Here is an 18217-nt window from a genome sequence, read left to right on the forward strand (position 1 = left end):
GCTCTTGGAATGCCAGAGGCAAAGTTATCTTGCACGTCATTGTATTCTTAAGCACCTAACAGTATGTCTGGATGCCCTTACCCTTTATTATATATTTTGTTTTTAAATTATTGATATTACTTCTTGGCCAGGATAGAGAAATGGTAAGTTCTCACATAAAACTGAAGAGTTGTCTCAGTTTTGAAAAGCATATTGGGTAGAAAAGAATTTCTTCTGAAGCATTAAGGACACTTTGTATTGTCATTTTCTTAGATAGACTCGTGGTTCAGTCACCATCAGTTAATCATTTCTGTATGCCTACTCACTTTAAGATAGTCATACCTTAATCCTAATAAGAGAACAGCTCAACAAGTAGGTAGGTGAGATTGTTACTGGCCAGTATTGGAAAAAATTATATATATATATATTCTGTAATAGGCAGATCTCAGACTGACAGTATGCTACATTTTGGATCTGGAGATTAGAGTTGCATTGATGAAAACGGAATTAGTTTTCCCAGAAATAATACATAGCAAAATTTTTTTTTTTTTTTTTTTTTTTTTTTGAGACGGAGTCTCGCTCTGTCGCCCAGGCTGGAGTGCAGTGGCACGATCTCGGCTCACTGCAAGCTCCGCCTCCCGGGTTCACGCCATTCTCCTGCCTCAGCCTCCTGAGTAGCTGGGACTACAGGCGCCCGCCACCGCGCCCGGCTAATTTTTTGTATTTTTAGTAGAGATGGGGTTTCACCATGGTCTCGATCTCCTGACCTTGTGATCCGCCCGTCTCGGCCTCCCAAAGTGCTGGGATTACAGGCGTGAGCCACCGCGCCCGGCCGCAAAATTTTATATATGTAAGGCATCTTATATAAAGGGACTTCGCTTGAGTTGGTGCAAGTGAGTCATTCTAGCATTAAGGATGGGGCAGAGGTAGTTATCTTTCCTTTGAGCAGTGGACCCAGGAATATCCAGAAACAGATGGTGTGTGCAGAACAGGTTGTACAGGCCCTTATGTTGTAAACACTGCTAAGTAATACCATCAGTGAAAGTGTACCTTTACCTATAGTAGAATGGTGTTGCTGATTTTTGTTGCTTCTGTTCTTTTTTAGGATGTAGAACAAAAGAAGAGTGGAAACTACTTTTTCCTGGATGATTAGACTGACTCTGAGCATATTGATAAGCCACTTATTAAAAGGAATATTTGCTAAAATTTTTGTCATATAAAACTTGAATCAGGATTTTATGCCCCACATACTCTGGAACTTGAAGTATAATTTACTTAATATAACATAAAAAGCCAGTTGGGTTCTAAATTGTAGTTGAAACACAGAAAATGCCACTTTTCTGTTCCTGATGAGGCCCTTTTGTGCATAATATTCTAAAATGAAGACATTTCATACTATACAAATTACCTCCAAGTGTTCATGATGTATGGGAAGATTTTCAGTGGGTGTATTATATTCACGTACCAAATGCTGACCAGTGTTGCTCCATTTTTTAAATCTTGAAAAGGGTTTCTGTACTTACCTGGTTTGCCATGTATGCCAGTGTGATGAAACTGCCCTTGTTTTAAAAGCTGGTCAAAGATTCCACTGATTGACATTTGATAAATAAACATCAGGATTATGTTTATTATTTGTTTTCAGTCTTTGCACTATCAGTATGTGGTTTCCGAGGAAGATTATCTACTACAAAACACCACTGTTGGAAAAATAGGTATTTTTTAATTGTGTTTAATTTTTTTTGGTGCTTTTAAACACGTTTAGCAAAAACCAGTTCAGTTCCCTTCCCCCCCAAAAACCCCTGACTTTACTCTTAATTTTTGTTTTTGCATTCCATAAGGTTCTGTATTCAGTCATTCTCTAGGTAATGTCATTTTTGTACACATATATTTATATAACCACTGATCGAGATTTAGGAAAAAGCATTTCTAAAGAATATTTGCTTCCCTTACAACTACAGACTCGAAATCTTTAAAGATGGTGCCTAAGCATCTATGTATTTTTTTTAAGTTCCACAGATTTTTCTGGTGGGCAGCCCAGGATTATAAACCATGTCCCTAAAGGCAACATTAATGCAAAAGTCCCCAGATAGCAATACAGAGTATCCCTTGGTACCACATATATTCATTTCTGAGTTTGGATATAGAGCACATTATCTAAACCATTTTTTAGTTCCAAAAGCCCATCTAAATTTCTTGAGTTCCTGCATTTTGAGCAAGATTGCCTGGAGCCTGGAGCCACTTTAAGTTGTACTTCTGACTAAACTGGAATTATGAGTGAGGAAGAGTGTTTACTAAATAAATGACTGGGGCAAGCAAAATTGAGAGGAAATTAGAAAGTATTTGACAAACTTTAAGAGCTACTTGAAATAATGGAAGTCTTGATTAATATGCAAATAATGGCTAGAAAGTATGGTTTAACTGGACCCTATTATGCCTTTTAAAAAATAATTTCAGTAACCTATAAATACATGTTGTAAAAAATTCAGATATACAGAATGGAATAAAAAAATGATCTCCTTTTATTACCCTCACAAAGGTTACCAGCGTTTGAATTTAATAATGTATATTCTTTCATGCCTTTTTCTGTGCACTTACCTAAGTGTGTATATGTAAAGGGTTTGTTTTGTACACAAATGGGATTATACTAAAATAAGTAATGCCTATTTTTAAGGATAGGTTAAATTTGTGAATTATTATTTCAAATATATTGAATAAAATAAGCAAAAAATATTGTTATTTACTGATCCTGGATTGTCTTAAAGAAAGTACTTGTGATATAACAAGAGCACAGTTCTACTTACTGCTAATGACAGAATATGTATTAAAAGTATTTTCATGTAAATGAAATTTAAAATATGGATCTTAAAATTTTACATAGCAATAGAAAGGCCTACAATTGCTAACACAAGAAAAATGTTTATAAAATCAGTATTACATAGAGAGCATCAGTGCATATGTTAGCAAAAAGAATGAGACTATTTGATACGTCCTAATTGGAAAAAGTCTCAAATACTTAAAAAATTGGAGCAGTTTATATACTACCATTTTTGTGAAAATATACAGAATATTGAAATATACAAAGGAATACTCAAGACGCAGATTGCTTTTGACAAGGACAATTTGATCAAATAGAAAAAGACATTTATATATACACATACATAATAATCTTTGAATTTTACATTTTGCATGTGATTAAAAATCATTGAAATTGTTTTTTGTCTTGAGGCTTTTTTCCTTTTTTTTGAGGTGGAGGCTTGCTCTGTCACCCAGGCTCGAGTGCAATGATGTGATCTGCACTCATTGCAACCTCCACCTCCTGGGTTCAAGCAATTCTCCTGCCTCAGCCTCCCCAGTAGCTGGGATTACAGGCACCCACCACCACGCCCAGCTATTTTTGTATTTTTAGTAGAGATGGAGTTTCACCATGTTGGCCACACTGGTCTGGAACTGAACCTCAGGTAATCCACCCACCTTGGCCTCCCAACGTACTGGGGTTACAGGCATGAGCCGCTGTGCCCGGCCATTGAAGTTTTTAAATCATTGGATAATCCATATTTTCTGTGTTCACTTCGTGTAGTCTTAAAGGCAGTGTATTGATGCTGCAACTATTTTTTTTGCAATTTAGGTTAACCTAATTTTAGTCTACAAGCATTTTAAAGTCCAGTATCGTATCTGTCTTAACACTCGGTATATATAGCATGGTGTCTGGCATGTAGTGGCCTACTGTATTGAAGGAATGAACCTGCATGTCTCAGAGAAAGTAGGAAGACCACAAAACTGCTGAGTTCTATAATTTCCTTCATGTTCATCAGTATACTCGGATACAGGTATGTCAAGTCCTTAACCCCAGTGCCTAGTCTATTGTGAGCACTCAGTGAGTGGTTCAGAGAGAAAAAGTAATCATTCTGGGTTGGAATATCAGAAAGGACTACATAAAGTTATTAGGTCCCAGGAAACAGTAACAGCAGCCATCTTACTGAGTTAAAAGGAGAAGTGAGATAATCCACAACAAGCAAAATACATGTTTGGTGAGAGGCAGAAAGGAACATGGGCATTTTAAGAGATTAATGGAAGGAACTGAGGGATACAGGCTGATTGTGATGAGCTTTCTGTGCCTTCCAGATTGAAGTTAGTTTTTTACATGCTGAAAGTAGGAATTGAAGAGATAAAGCAAGGCCAGTTAGAGAAGCAGAAGTATCAAGACAGTAGTTGTTGCAGAGCTTCTACTTTAATTTTTCACCCCTTTAATTTTTTAAAACCTTTCTACTCTGTCCACTTAATACATGCAGGTCTAAACTTGGGTGCATACTGTGCTGACTGTTGCTCTTGGAAGATGGTTTCCTTTGTAGTGTTTCAGTTTGTGAGCAGATGTTCAGTGAGGCTGTATCTGAAAATTCTGAGATTTTGTGTAGCAGATACCATTTCTCCCCAGCCCTGTACTCACCACCACCACTACCACCTCTGCCAATTTGCTAGGGAGACAGTATGCCCAGTCCCACATGGTTGGTCAGAATTGGTCTAAGACATAGAAAATCCTCTTCCACACTTACCTAGTCTCTTGCAGTTAAGCCATATGACCTAACTGCAAGAGTTCTAACCAGTAAATTGAAACCTCTTGAGGGTTTTCTAGACAATATCTCAAAACCTCGTTTTCCTAATAAAGGGAAATGATTATCTGGTACTGCTGCTTGAGGGTGTAGTATATGGAGCAAGCATTTTATGCCCATAAGGTGATACATATAAGGGAAATGCAAAACAAGCTACAAAAATGTGACTCCTGACATCAAAACACTGCACAAGCGCCAGCAGCCACTTCTCCACATTTTTTGAGAAATCTCTATTTGTTTAAGCCTGGTTAAGTCAGTGGTTTCCTGTTTGCCATCAAGAAACCTCCCTGGCTGAGGTCTTTTCCTTCAGAGGCTCTCCATTTGCCTTCTGCCAGTGGAGCCAAGTGTGTTACCACCCTGGAACCACTTTTCAGTTTTCCTAGTTTGTGACTTTAAGGACCTCAAACCTAAATGAATGTGGTAACATTTTCAGTGGTGGTTTTGTTTTTTGCCTTTAAGAAGCTGGATCCCAGGCCAAGATAGTTTTGTCTGGGAATTTTTAATTTCACTCCTTTTCGCTGGGATGACTGGCTTTAATGAAAATGTTTGTTCCAGCTCCCAACCTCGCATGTGCCTAAGTATAAGTCTCCCACGTCAATGGTCACTTTATGTCTGTGCTTCTGGTTTCTTGTCTCCATTTATAAAAGTATCTTATAAAACGATAAAGGACTTAAATGCTTTTACTACTAGTTTGGAAGGATGCAACAAGTAACAAGTATATCCCTAGATAGGTAAATTGCACTTTAGCGTTAGTCCAAAGCCAAGGTTCTCATTTTTTAAAAAAGAAATTGGCTTACTACATAGAATTTTGTTATCAGTTAACCTGCCAGTTAAGACTAATCATAGGGGTAGGAGGCCTTAAGAACCACATTCATCTATATTTACATCTTTTTTTTTTTTTTTTTTTGAGACGGAGCCTCACTGTCGCCTAGGCTGGAGTGCAGTGGCATGATTTCGGCTCACTGCAACTTCCGCCTCCCGGGTTCAAGTGATTCTCCTGCCTCAGCTAGGATTACAGGCACGTGCCACCACGCCCAGCTAATTTTCGTATTTTTAGTAGAGACGGAGTTTCACCATGTTGGTCAGGCTGGTCTTGAGCTCCTGACCTCGTGATCCACCCGCTTCGGCCTCCCAAAGTGCTGGGATTACAGGTGTGGGCCACAGCGCCTGGCCTACCATTAACATCTTTATAATGTTTTTTACTAAATGTGAAAAAAATATAATTACAGGAATGTTATGTATTCTAAAGCCTGTTTCTCTAATGAATTCATTACAGAAAAAGCAGTTTCAAAAACTAATGTTTATACCAATGTCTGTAGCTTTTCTTAGAAAACTCAACCCTATTAAACTATTCTGGGGGTCTACGTTTCATGAAGAACTCACAGATTAAGTTAGGGTGCAAAAGTTTATGAAGGGAAGCTGTGTTTAAACTTCCTCTTTCATAGTTATTTACATTCTCATACTATGCCCTAGTCCCAGACCTAAGTCTTTGAAAGATAAGTGAAAGTTTAATTATTCAAAGTGAAAAGCAGGCCCTTTGTATCAGACACTTTGGAGACCACTGACTGAATGTGGGTCACTCCCATTCACTTCTGGCGTGACCAATTCTGCAAGAGCCCCCCATCCAGCCACAAACACACCTCTTACTAACCAGCTCCCACACTGGCTTCTCTATTGACTCCATGGATAAACCCACGGCATACTGCCAAGAACCTAATGTTTCCCCTTTTTCTCCTTCCTCTTTCCCACAAGGTTCTATATTTTACTCAGCTCCTAAAGCAGTCTCAAATAAAAGTTCCACATGCTGACTCTCATCATCTTTAAAATGGCTCATCCTCCTTCCCAGCTTGCTGACCCTGTCCCTAGATCACTCACTTTTCTGTCAGATACTTGAACTGAAAGAGGCTCTTGTTTCAGGTTCGGCCTTCTGAGGAAGCCAGATTAACAAAGTTCATGTTGTATGTAAGCAAGTATTGACTTGATAATATTCTGTGGTAACTTTTATAAAGAAAAACAAGCTTTAAGAAATTGAGTTTTCAGAGTATAAAGTATACTTTATACAAAGTAAGTATACTGTTTTCAAAACATTCAATTTGCTTCACCTTTAGCCAACATAAATATCACTGAATGCTAAATGTAAAAACCATTAAAAAACAATTTAATCCATATTCTTAGATATTCTGCACATTCCCATTTAGTCATTGCAGAAAAAAATGGTAGCACTAGCTATAAAATCACTTAAAACTAGACTCAAATACAAGTCCTACCACTTATTAGTTGCATAACCCTAAGCAAGTAACTTGGCCTCCGTTTCATTATATATAGTAGGGGAAATTACAGTACCTATAGATTATAAATTCTACATGGCTTTTAGTTGCATGTAGATTTCTAGCTGGAAAAATGTCATGGAAATCATTTATTTTAAGGAGTTTACAAAAATTCTTAAGATTTACATGCTATATTACACCTGGTTAACCCTGGAACCAAAGAATCACAAGCAGAATCAAGAGACAAAATTTAATATATGCACACAGTTTTATATATAATGCAGCATCACACCATGTAGGGCATTTACTCTTATTTTATACATTCAGATATGTTTGAAACACTTCTTAAGGCTACAAAACAGAACATAGAAAAATAAACAGGAATATATTCAACACTTACAAAAAGTGATATGATAAAGAATATAAAGTACTAGTTTCCTTTTAACACTTCAAAAGATATGTATATATACTTTTTTTTACAAGTAACATCACAAATGATCACATCTTCACATGCTCTTAAAGTATTATTTGTACTCAGTGTAAGGCTATTATCGTTTTTCATACATAAAATTTTCTAGCTCTGTAACACAATGCAATTTTTAATCCATTCAAGTAAGTTCAACCCCAAAGTTGCCGCTTCCCAGCATTAAGACATGCACCCACCCCTCTTCTAAGATTTTCTAAAACTTCTATTTCAGGGAGAAAGACCTCTTTTAAAAAATAATCCCAATTAGTGGGAGAGTAAATGGCTGACACTAGTAGCAAAACCTTAGTTATTTGAAAATAACATATTGGAAAATGAGACATTATTAGGATTTTAAACAAAAACAATAGCATTTAGACATAGAGTAGGGAGCAAAATACAGTAAACAGAAATAGTGTAGCCAAATATGCATTCTCTTCAGCTACACTAGAGTGGACCTTGCTGAGTACCCTTAAGTAAAAGACAAAACATTACCTCATCTTAAAATGAAGGTAAAATAAAAGAGGCAAAAATAAATATTGCTAGTTTCTAGGATGGCTGAATGTTTTCTAAACCAGAAATGGTTAGAAAGGAACTTTATTGCACCAAGTCAATCATAAGCAAGTTTGCAGTTCACAGGCATTTTAATTCAACTTTGAGTCACAAAGAAAACAACACACTGCAAGAATACAGTCTGCATTAAATAAGATATATCGGCATTGTGGTCTGGGAAAACCTACTCTTGCCAGGTCAAGGCAGGGTCTGAGCTTAGGTCTGCCATGAAAATGAATTTGTGGGTTATCAGTAAACAGTATGAGGACTACACAGATGCCAGCATCCTGCTGCCAAGGAGGACATGGGGCAAGAGTTGAAGATTTGAGAGCAAATGAACTTGAAGAGACATACACAACACCAAAAGGAAAAGGGGGCTGGAATCAAGTTCAGCCAAAGCACCTAACACAAAAAACAGGTGAGCTTTGGTCAGTCTGTTCTTCAAAATATGTGTGATCATAATATGGTGAAGTTTCATAATTTTCCAACTCAAAAATACAAATGATCCTCAGTTCTATACTTTTGCCTCTATTCTCTTATAAAGAAATATGTCAACATACAGTATGACAAACAGATAAAATGAAGGACAAAAGCTTGCTTAGCCTTAGTTTGACCTCAGCATAAGGCAAAATCCCCTGGACTAATTAACACATTTAAAAACAAACTTAAAGGAAAAAAAGAAAACCAACCTTCATGCAAAGATTAATTTTAAAACTATCAAAAGTCAGTTCTTTTATTCCAGAGGTCACTGAGAAAAGTACCATCTGCTAAAATTCTCTTTCAAGCACTTTTTCCATCATATCCAAGAGGTGAGATATGAGAAACAGAAAGCAAATCAGTGTTTCCTTCAGGAACTATATTCTGTTACTCAATTGAGGTAAGACAAAGTAACAATGAAGACATGAATAGTATTTCCAATTTTTAAACATTTTCAGAAGCTGAGATCAAACCCCAGTCAATAAAATGCAGGACACTAGAAGCAACAACTTATTTTGGACTCCTGAGATCAAACACATTGAACTTTCAAATCTGGTGTTTATGTCAATATGTGATTTTCATTAAAATCAGGTAAGCTAGTCCTACATAAAAAAGCATGAGCTGAAAGTAGCGGACCCTCTATCTTCTCTTTCCTTAACTGAGCCACTGATGTTAAGAAAAAAATGGCTTAAGCGGTACCTTCAACAACTATTCTAGTTTAGAAGGTGACAACAAATTCCTTTCAATTGGTTCTCTCAAAAAATTTTTTCCACACAACCATCCCAGTCTTTACAATTTTTTACCTAGCACCATCATAATAAAATGTTATCTTTCAAAGTGCTAAGATCCTGTTACATTATCTAAATGCTAATCACTACTCAAATCAGCAGTTACACAGACGTTAGGTAATTAAAACAGCACAGAGGTAAATAACCATTATTACAGTACAGTGGCGATTCACTGAGCCCAGCTGGCATCCAAACATTCCCATAGGTTATCAGAGAACCCAGAAAACTCATCTGTTTCAGTTTGTCAAATTCAAGTGAATTGTATTTTCTTAAGTAATTTGCTTTACAAAAAAAGAAAGTCACCGCATCTGGTTTTGGCTAGGTATATTACACATGGCATGCAAAGAGAAATTACTACTGTGTTATTTGCATAGCACTCAAACTTCCTGATCAGAAGATAATCTCAACATAATAGAAGTGGATTTTCACATTGGTATGTACAAATAAGAAATACAAGCTACAGTTATTTTTACAAATAACACAGATGAATGAATACTGTGTTAATTCAGAGAGTCCAATCTCCAAATGAGAAGAGTGCAACATGCAAAGGGAACCTCTAGTGAATACTGCAAAGACTGGAAGAAAGCAGGATGGAATTTGTTACCTACCTAAGGGTAACAAGCTATAAAATGCAAAGCAAAACCGTTTTCTAGCAGCATCCTCTAGAAAAGAACTAGAAAGTCACAATCATATTATCTTCTATACAATAGTTCCAGCCCTGACAAGTAGAACATGCAAGTGTAAAGTGAAAGTGATACACAACCAATGGTGCAAGGGGGAAAAAACAAAAACCAAAAACAAAAAAAACAGTAACTCTAGAAACCTGTCAAGCTAAAAATTTTTAACATTTCTTCTCACAAAATATTTAGAATCTGTCAGTGCATTAGTGTTAAAGTGGCATTAAAAAAACTTCTGCAGTTCTAACTGATGCAGATTATTTTCAAAATGCATAGCATCTACATTTCTTTCGAGTAGGCACCATGATATTTACACCAGTGCTAAGAATTCTTGGTGGAAACAGCCATTTCATTGGATTTCCTACTATTCTTCTATGCAATCTCAACAAATACCAAAATTCAAAAATATACCTTATGAATATTAAAAGAACTATATACAACATTGCTAAGACACAGTTAATAGGCTGCCTTATGTGAATATTAAAGAGAAGACATTATTCAAGTTTGACAGATATTGAGATGAAAGGCCTTTGGGTTGGAAGCATTTTAAAAGACAACAGTGTTTTAGGCTGAGAATTGTTTGAGCCCAGTTTATGACTAAGGCATTGCATAATAAAATATACATTTCTATTTGGTGCAACGTTATGTTTGGAATCTATAGTGTGTCAAATGGTATATTTTCTTGTCACTTTAGTAAACACTATAAAGCACACATTTCCAACATTTGAAATCAAACTTATAAACTTATAAGGAAAAAGCCAAACACTAAATCTATAATGTTTTATATTAAGCTGTTTATAAAAAATACTTTAACAAACTTATCTTCTACTTTTTACGGGGACAGTCACTTGATAAATAAATCAAACAGATTCTGAATGAAGAGAACTGGCAATGCCAGGAATTAACTTGTCCCCTTGAAGTCATGTCCAAAATGTCTTGTCCAGTATGGGAGTGAAGGTAAGGGGGCTGGGGAGGGGAAAGAGTTCCAATTGGGGTTTTACTTTATTGTATTTTTTTAAAGCCTTCAGAAACATTCCACCTAAGAGTTTCTGTTAGAAAATACTTCAGCAACAACCATCAAGTGTGCTGTCCCCTATGGCCATCTCCCATCCCTGATCTCCTCCTATCTCCCCTAAATGGTCGTCCTCTGACATTTCGATGGTACTGATAACCTTCATCCCGACTTCTGCTTGGCTGTCCTTTCCAGGACTCCTCACCTCTCACATGTTGATATCCACCCCTACCAGAATAGCCCCAATCACTTTTGTACTTCCTGCTTCCATAAGTTTGATTATAGAACTGCTTAGATCTACCACTTCTCAAAATATTAGACACTTCGTTTTCATCTTCTGAACTCTCTTCTTTTGGTCTTTGCACTCTGCTATCCACAGAGTTGGCCCCAGGGCTGACTACATCAGCAGTAGTCTTAGGATCTTTTACTTTTTCTGTTTTTTCTTTCGGACTTTGAATGGTCCTTTTAGGTTCAAGTTCAACAGGCACAGTTTCTCTCTCTCTGTTTAGAATCTGAGTGGGAGGATGAGCCTTTCCCTCTGCTACAGGAGGGATGGAAGACAATGCCATATCTGCCTTTCGTGTCTGGGATGATTGCTCTGTCCGGCCTTCTTCCGGCTTATTGCTCACACTTGCTTCAGGGACAGAATGTACATGTTCACTCCCAGCTTCTGGAAACTCATCTACTGTTGAAACTGAACCACAATCTTTAGACAGATCCAGATTTTCCAGAGACAGATCCAATTCTCCTTTCTCATCAGAGGGCAGGACAATATTCTGCCTCATTACTGGATTTTCTATGAATCCCTGAAAAGGGTACCCATACCAAACATGAGGAAAGAAAGGAGATGCAATAGGAACTGGGCCTAAGAATGGATTGGGTCCAAAAGATGGTTGGGGGAACATATTCTTGCCACTTAGTGACTCTTCATAATCAGCATGCAGAAGCTGCCCAGGGGTCTCAGATTCAAGATCAGCCTGGTAAGACAATTGTCCATGACTTTCGGACACCTGAGATGGAGGGATAACCAGAGGTGAAGAAAATGTCGGTGGTCCAATCTCTGGCTGTGGCATTTGACCATTAACACTGGCCTCAGTCTGCATAGGAAAGTGGGCATCAGTACAGGTACAGTCACTTTCATTTTGAGCAGCAGGAGCCTCTTGGAACCAGGGATTATGAGGATAAACAGGGACAGGGACCTTTGGGTACATCCTGCAGGCTGCCAGATAGGCCTGGTGCAGCGGGTACAGGTAAGAATGTGGGGCCCACATAGGACAACTGTATGCCTAAAAGAGACACAAAACAGTTAAATAAACAAAAGAGGAAAAAAAAGAGAGGTTTGGGTGCATATCAATCTACAAGTACTAGGCTCAAGGTAAGTTTCTCATGCCTACAAAGACCACATAATCTATAGTCCAAATACTAAATCACTGTAATAACCAACATGAAAATGAATTACAAAATTCACTGCTTTAAGACTCCATTGCTTGCTCCTGTCCTAAAACCAATCTGAAGTCCTCATAAGTTGATAGGAGATAGTATTTCCATCACTGACTGTTTAGCTAGACCTGCATTCACATTCTGGCTCTACCACTAACTCATTGTGCCACCCCATGCAGGCCAGTTAACATCTGAATTTGTTTTACTGGGAAAATGCCAGTATGAGAGTAGATGATCTCCAATGTTAGGACTCCACAATTCTAGGAGCCCCCAAGAGTACTCCAAATGTAAGGATTAAGTTAGACCTCTAATCAGGGAGGGATAATGTTGAAAATTAAATATTCCAAATCCTCTGCAAGATTTCAGCTAAAAACCAAAATATGAAGAAAGTATAACTGGTTAGCTAATTGGCTAACCAATTAAAATCAACATTAAATATAAAATTAACCAATTAATGCAGCAGATGGTAAAATAATCAAGTTTCATTTTATGAAAGTGGTCAGCAGGCTAAGGTAGGGCACTTTATTTCATAGTTTGACTGTCTAAAACCCACAGAAACTAATGTAGGACAGGAGAAAACCTAACTTTAACAAGGACAGAGTTCTCTAACCTAAGAAAAGCTATTTCTAGACTGACCATTTCCCAAAGGATACCTCTGCTCTTCTAGTCAACAACCACACTATCTTACATAGGAGGATGTACACGTTATTTCCTTTGATCTTTTCAATAATGGAGGCAGGTGAAGAATATTACCCCCATTTCATAAATGAAAAAGTTAGGCCCAGATACACTACATGGCTTGCCCAGGGAAATTCAGCTATGGAGCAGAACTTTAAGCCTAGATTTGCATCTAATTAATTCCCAAGTGAGGGCATTTCCATTAGGCTGCCCAAAGATGAAGCTATGTCTTGAATATACTCACAGGTTAAGCCACCCCAGTCAAGAGAAAAAGCAAGTAAAACTGGAGCCTCTACTAGCACTAAAAACAAACGATATAGTACTGAAAATGCTGGTTTTTAAAATAATGAGATTTAGCAAATTTTAGGTTACTGACTGACAGGATAAGAGTTAACACTAGTAATAATTTAAAAGAGTATTAATGAATAAACTGACTTTAACATGATAAAATGTAAATACCTTCACACCAAGATTGAAGAAGAATCGAAGAATATTCTTATCTAAAAATAAAGTAATCATTTGTTAAAATTATGTTATCTGCAGAGCTTTTATTTATCATCCTCATTAAATATATAGTTCTAAAGACAATTTTACCTACTATAGTTGTTTTCTCTAGCCTGTGATACAAACCATAGATAAAAACCGTAACATAACATAACATAAAAACAGGCTGTTACCAAAGGTTAATTCCAGATTCAATATGCTTTGTCTCTTAGCATGTAAATCCCAAAATGGCTTAGATTGAAATTTTTATCTTACTAAAACTGAATCTGGGTAAAGGACATTCAGGTGCTTTCTTTCTCAACTTTTCTGGGGGTTTAAAAATTAGGAAATGAAAATGTTGAGAATGGTAAAATCAACATAAAACCTAACTTATTAGTAGCATCATTAGGATAATATTATTCCAAGTATTCATTTACCATGAGCCAGTTACCCATAGACACAAACATCAAACTACTGACTAATAAAACAAAAACATTCACATAAATCCAGGTAAACAGCATATAGTAGTCATTGCATTACTCAGATTTACAGATATAAAATTTTGCAAACTAAAAATGAGGGAGGGGCAAATTCCTTAAAAATAAAGGGGGAAAGTAAATTTTAAAAGAATTTTTAAACAAAAATAAGACATTAAATATAGTACTTTAACAGCCACTACATACTATATTTGCTTTTCTCTGTAACTTTTTCATGGATGCATGTGTTAGTTCTGAAATGCAGACCCATGTTTAGGTATCTAATTAGTGAAATTATTATGATCTTAATTCAGAATGGTTTCAAGTCCGTTTATGTAAAAAACACAGAAGGAGGTATCATTACTAAGCATATTAGCATTAACAAGTATGCCAGAAACATTAAAATAATTTTTTTCTGGGCCAGGTGCGGTGGCTCACGCCTGTAATCCCAGCACTTTGAGAGTCCGAGGCAGGCGGATCACAAGGTCAGGAGATGGAGACCATCCTGGCTAACATGGTGAAACCCTGTCTCTACTAAAAAATACAAAAAACGTAGCCAGGCATGGTGGCAGGTGCCTGTAGTCCCAGCTACTCAGGAGGCTGAAATGGGAGAATCGCTTGAATCCAGGAGGCAGAGGTTGCAATGAGCCGAGATCACACCACTGCACTCTAGCTTGGGCGACAGACAGAGACTCCGTCTCAAAAAGAAAAAAATTCTAATACATTTTTCTAATAAATCAAGCTGCAACAAGAATGAATGACTAACAGCTAAACCTCTGCTGTCCTTCCCATCCTTGAGCTTACTAAGAAACCAGACCTCTGACCTCTACTTACATCTTTTCATTTCTTACTAAGCTTGTTTGGACATTATAAAGTCAATTTGAACTTGGAGAAGGAGCTCACCTTTAGGTAGGTCCTCCCCAGTGTGACACAGTGAATAAGGTGGTACAATGGCTCGATCTCCCTTTTCATTACAAGGAAACCCAGGATAGAGTGGGTCTTGATAAAGGCTCAATGTCTGAGGCAAAGGCATCAAGGGCTGGTTAACTGCCTGTATTGACACAGGAACTGGAGAGGGTGTTAAATGAGCTTGGGATACAGCAGAATCAGGTCCAGTGGTCAAAGTCTGTGTCACTGACAAAACGGGAATTGGAGCAGGGACACCTACAAACAAGAAGAAAAGGAATCAAAAATGACAAAAGATGAAAATCTTTACAAATATGCTTACATTAACCTATAAAGAATGCTATATAACTGATATAGCCAATCTAAAGTAGTACCTTTTAATATCAACCAAGGGCCCTCCTGGACACAAAGAAGGAAATATGCCCAGGACACAAGCTTTGAATCAATGTCTTCTAACAGTAGCTCTTGCAGGCACGTGTAAGACATGGGGCTGGTCAAGGGATTCATTACGGGGCCATAAAGAGCTGGCCCACGAAGGAAGCATCAAACTGTGGTGCTAATTAGTGCTGAGCAACCAAAGCAACCAGCTCAAACATCATGCTCCTGAGATTATGAGGGCATATGTCAGATGAATACAACACCAAATGAACATGGTCTTTCCACACTGGAAGCAGAGCAAAGCAGAGTATCACAGAAAGCTCTGTGAGGCTCCACATACCTAACCCTGCTCGGAGGTCAAACTTTCACTCAAGAATTTGAAGTCTCTGACTAGAAAGGTGTTTTGGCTGGCTAGATTTTCTAAACCCTTCTCTAACCTGTTGGTCCAAAAGTTGTAGGTTCACTTGGCCAGGCTGGCACAGTGGCTGGTAAAGAAGGCACCGCAGGAGTTAGATGTACCTCTGGAGAAACTAGAAGGGGAGCTGGATTTGACAAAGACACATGTTCTGCTGGCTTCTTCAAGAAGGGGGTGAATAGGGGAAGACAGAAAAAGACAAGAGGTCATTCTACTTTAACACTAATTCTAACCACCAGATACATATTGAGTTGCCTGCCTTTTATACAAATGAAGTACAAATAGCCCTTTATAGTCTTAGAAATGTAAGAGAAACACACAGAAGCTAAAGATAATATGCAAACAAATTTGATCCTAACCAAGGGTTGCCTACCAACAAGGACTGTATTTTTTAATACAGACAGGGTTTCACCATGTTGCCCAGGCTAGTCTCAAAACTCTTGGGCTCAAGAGTTGGGCTCTACCCGCCTCGGCATCCCAAAGTGATGGAATTTCAGGCGTGAGTCACTGCACCTATCCACTAGCAGAGTTAAATACAACACAATACTTTAAAGGCAAGTGAGCAAAATCATTGAAATCTTTAAATTCATGATTATTTAGAAAAACTCCTCATACAACTATATGCTTCCTGGCATTTAACATTTAACTTTCTCTACTCTTGTATTAGGATCAAGAACTAAAATGTCTGCTAGAACACAGGTTCATCATGAAATTTGTAAATTGGTATTTTTTTAATGCAGATTTTTCAAATCTTTTCAATCAGTACATTCCCTCCCATCTGTGAAATAACTGATGCAGACAAGTCTTTTAAATTTTGAAATAAAGCAGAAATTCATAGTTTCCCTTCAAAAATCTTTTTCTTTTCTTTTTTTTTTTTTTTTGAGACGGAGTCTCGCTCTGTCGCCCAGGCTGGAGTGCAGTGGCCGGATCTCAGCTCACTGCAAGCTCCGCCTCCCGGGTTCCCGCCATTCTCCTGCCTCAGCCTCCCGAGTAGCTGGGACTACAGGAGCCGCCACCTCGCCCGGCTAGTTTTTTGTATTTTTTTTAGTAGAGACGGGGTTTCACCATGTTAGCCAGGATGGTCTCGATCTCCTGACCTTGTGATCCGCCCGTCTCGGCCTCCCAAAGTGCTGGGATTACAGGCTTGAGCCACCGCGCCCGGCCAAAAATCTAATTTTCAAGCAAATCTACCAAAGTAATACAAAGTATCAACTATAACGGTAACAAATATAAATATACTAAAAATCAATTCAAAAGAATGGTCTCAATGTCCAGAAAATGGTGGTTATTTCTATAACATTCCATAAATATCAAGAACATTCTAGACTAACATCAGAATACATTTAAAAATCATAACCACAGCCAAATTGTGATGCTAGAAAAAATTCTCCATTTCCCATACTGATGTCTTCTGTTGTTAAATGATCCTATATACAGAGCAAAGAAACCCAGAGAGTAGAGCATTCAATATTAAATGCAACAATATACTTACTTGTTCTGCAGGAGAAGGGCACTCTAACTTCTTTGACTTTGATGGTGACGAAACTGTTGCATATTTATCATCGGTAATATTCTTTGGAAGCAAAAAAAAAAACAAAGTTTTGTATTTCAGAGACCCACATTCTGGAATAATTGATGGTTTCCTTTTATAATTCACCCTACCTGTATCTGACAGAACCCTCTCACCACTGAGTATTTTTTCCAATTATATCTTATCTTCAACAAGTAGGCTAACTTTGCCTGAACATCTTTATTATATCAAACTACTGGGCAGTTTTCACGGGGGGCAAGGCTTCAAACAGTATACTCTTCTCCTTTAAAAATATCACTCTAGAGGGACAGAGAATAAAAGCTACTTTCTAACAATTCAGGCAGGGCACCCTAATGTACCTTGAAGACATAATTTGTGAGTGACTTCTCAATCCCCATCATCTTTTCCCTGCTTTTCTACTTTCCTAATACACAGCTATAAAATTTTGATTTTCACCTTCTTCCACTTCTTCCTGCTGTACTATCACAGTATTAAGGAAAAAGAAAAGATGCAAGTAGTGTTTAAAACTTTTACCTCCAATGTGCTTGGTTCAGGCTTTTTATCCAACTGATTATGTCCATGAATAGAGTCTGCAGCAGATCAAGATTAAAAAAGACAGCATAAGCCACCAGTCATGTCTGAACACAGAACAACAAAATACGAAGATAGAAGAAGCCAAAAGTATTATTTGAACCATGTTTAGCCAGTGAAAATGTAGTTTTTAGAATAGCATTTAACATGCTTTAGCTTGAGTCAATGCTTCTCTACAACATTCAAAATATGTGACATTAGATAAACTACTTAACAACTTAAAAAGTGTTCCTTCCCAAATATATGGCACTAAGCTAGTCATCTAAAGAGATCTCTAACATCTGCTTTCGAATGATGAGATTAACTTACCTTTGTCTTTTCGTTCTTCTGTATCCATTCTCCGCCTGCTTCCTTTTCTATCACTTACATGTGATGATTTTCTCTGGACACATGGGTTGCTACTCTGAGAAGCTGACTGACTGACTGATGAGCTCTTTAAAATGAACAAAACCCAACATTTTGTGTTAAAGATTTACCCACAAATATACGAACAAATC

The 18217-nt window shown here is 37.5% G+C and overlaps 2 protein-coding genes across 5 annotated transcripts in view; one reads left to right on the forward strand and one right to left on the reverse strand.

Annotated features, from left to right (window-relative positions):
- Positions 1-2719, forward strand: part of ABCE1 (ATP binding cassette subfamily E member 1) — a 31596-nt gene extending 28877 nt beyond the window's left edge. The window contains exon 18 of one of the 2 annotated variants that reach the window (XM_033215381.1): positions 1085-2719. In XM_033215381.1, coding sequence (XP_033071272.1) covers positions 1085-1132 — 48 coding nt within the window. In that variant the 3' untranslated portion in view covers positions 1133-2719. The remainder of the gene's footprint in view (positions 1-1084) is intronic. The other variant, XM_033215382.1, reaches the window with a different exon arrangement.
- A 4370-nt stretch (positions 2720-7089) lies between these two features.
- Positions 7090-18217, reverse strand: part of OTUD4 (OTU deubiquitinase 4) — a 48570-nt gene continuing 37442 nt past the window's right edge. For all 3 annotated transcript variants that reach the window (XM_033215377.1, XM_033215378.1, XM_033215379.1), the window contains exons 15-21: positions 18030-18153; positions 17664-17719; positions 17091-17171; positions 15621-15759; positions 14803-15063; positions 13400-13440; positions 7090-12108 (exon numbers count right to left, since the gene is read on the reverse strand). In XM_033215377.1, coding sequence (XP_033071268.1) covers positions 10888-12108; positions 13400-13440; positions 14803-15063; positions 15621-15759; positions 17091-17171; positions 17664-17719; positions 18030-18153 — 1923 coding nt within the window. In that variant the 3' untranslated portion in view covers positions 7090-10887. The remainder of the gene's footprint in view (positions 12109-13399; positions 13441-14802; positions 15064-15620; positions 15760-17090; positions 17172-17663; positions 17720-18029; positions 18154-18217) is intronic.

This window comes from Trachypithecus francoisi, unplaced genomic scaffold (assembly GCF_009764315.1).
Source record: "Trachypithecus francoisi isolate TF-2019V2 unplaced genomic scaffold, Tfra_2.0 Lachesis_group1, whole genome shotgun sequence".
Lineage (NCBI taxonomy): Eukaryota > Metazoa > Chordata > Mammalia > Primates > Cercopithecidae > Trachypithecus > Trachypithecus francoisi.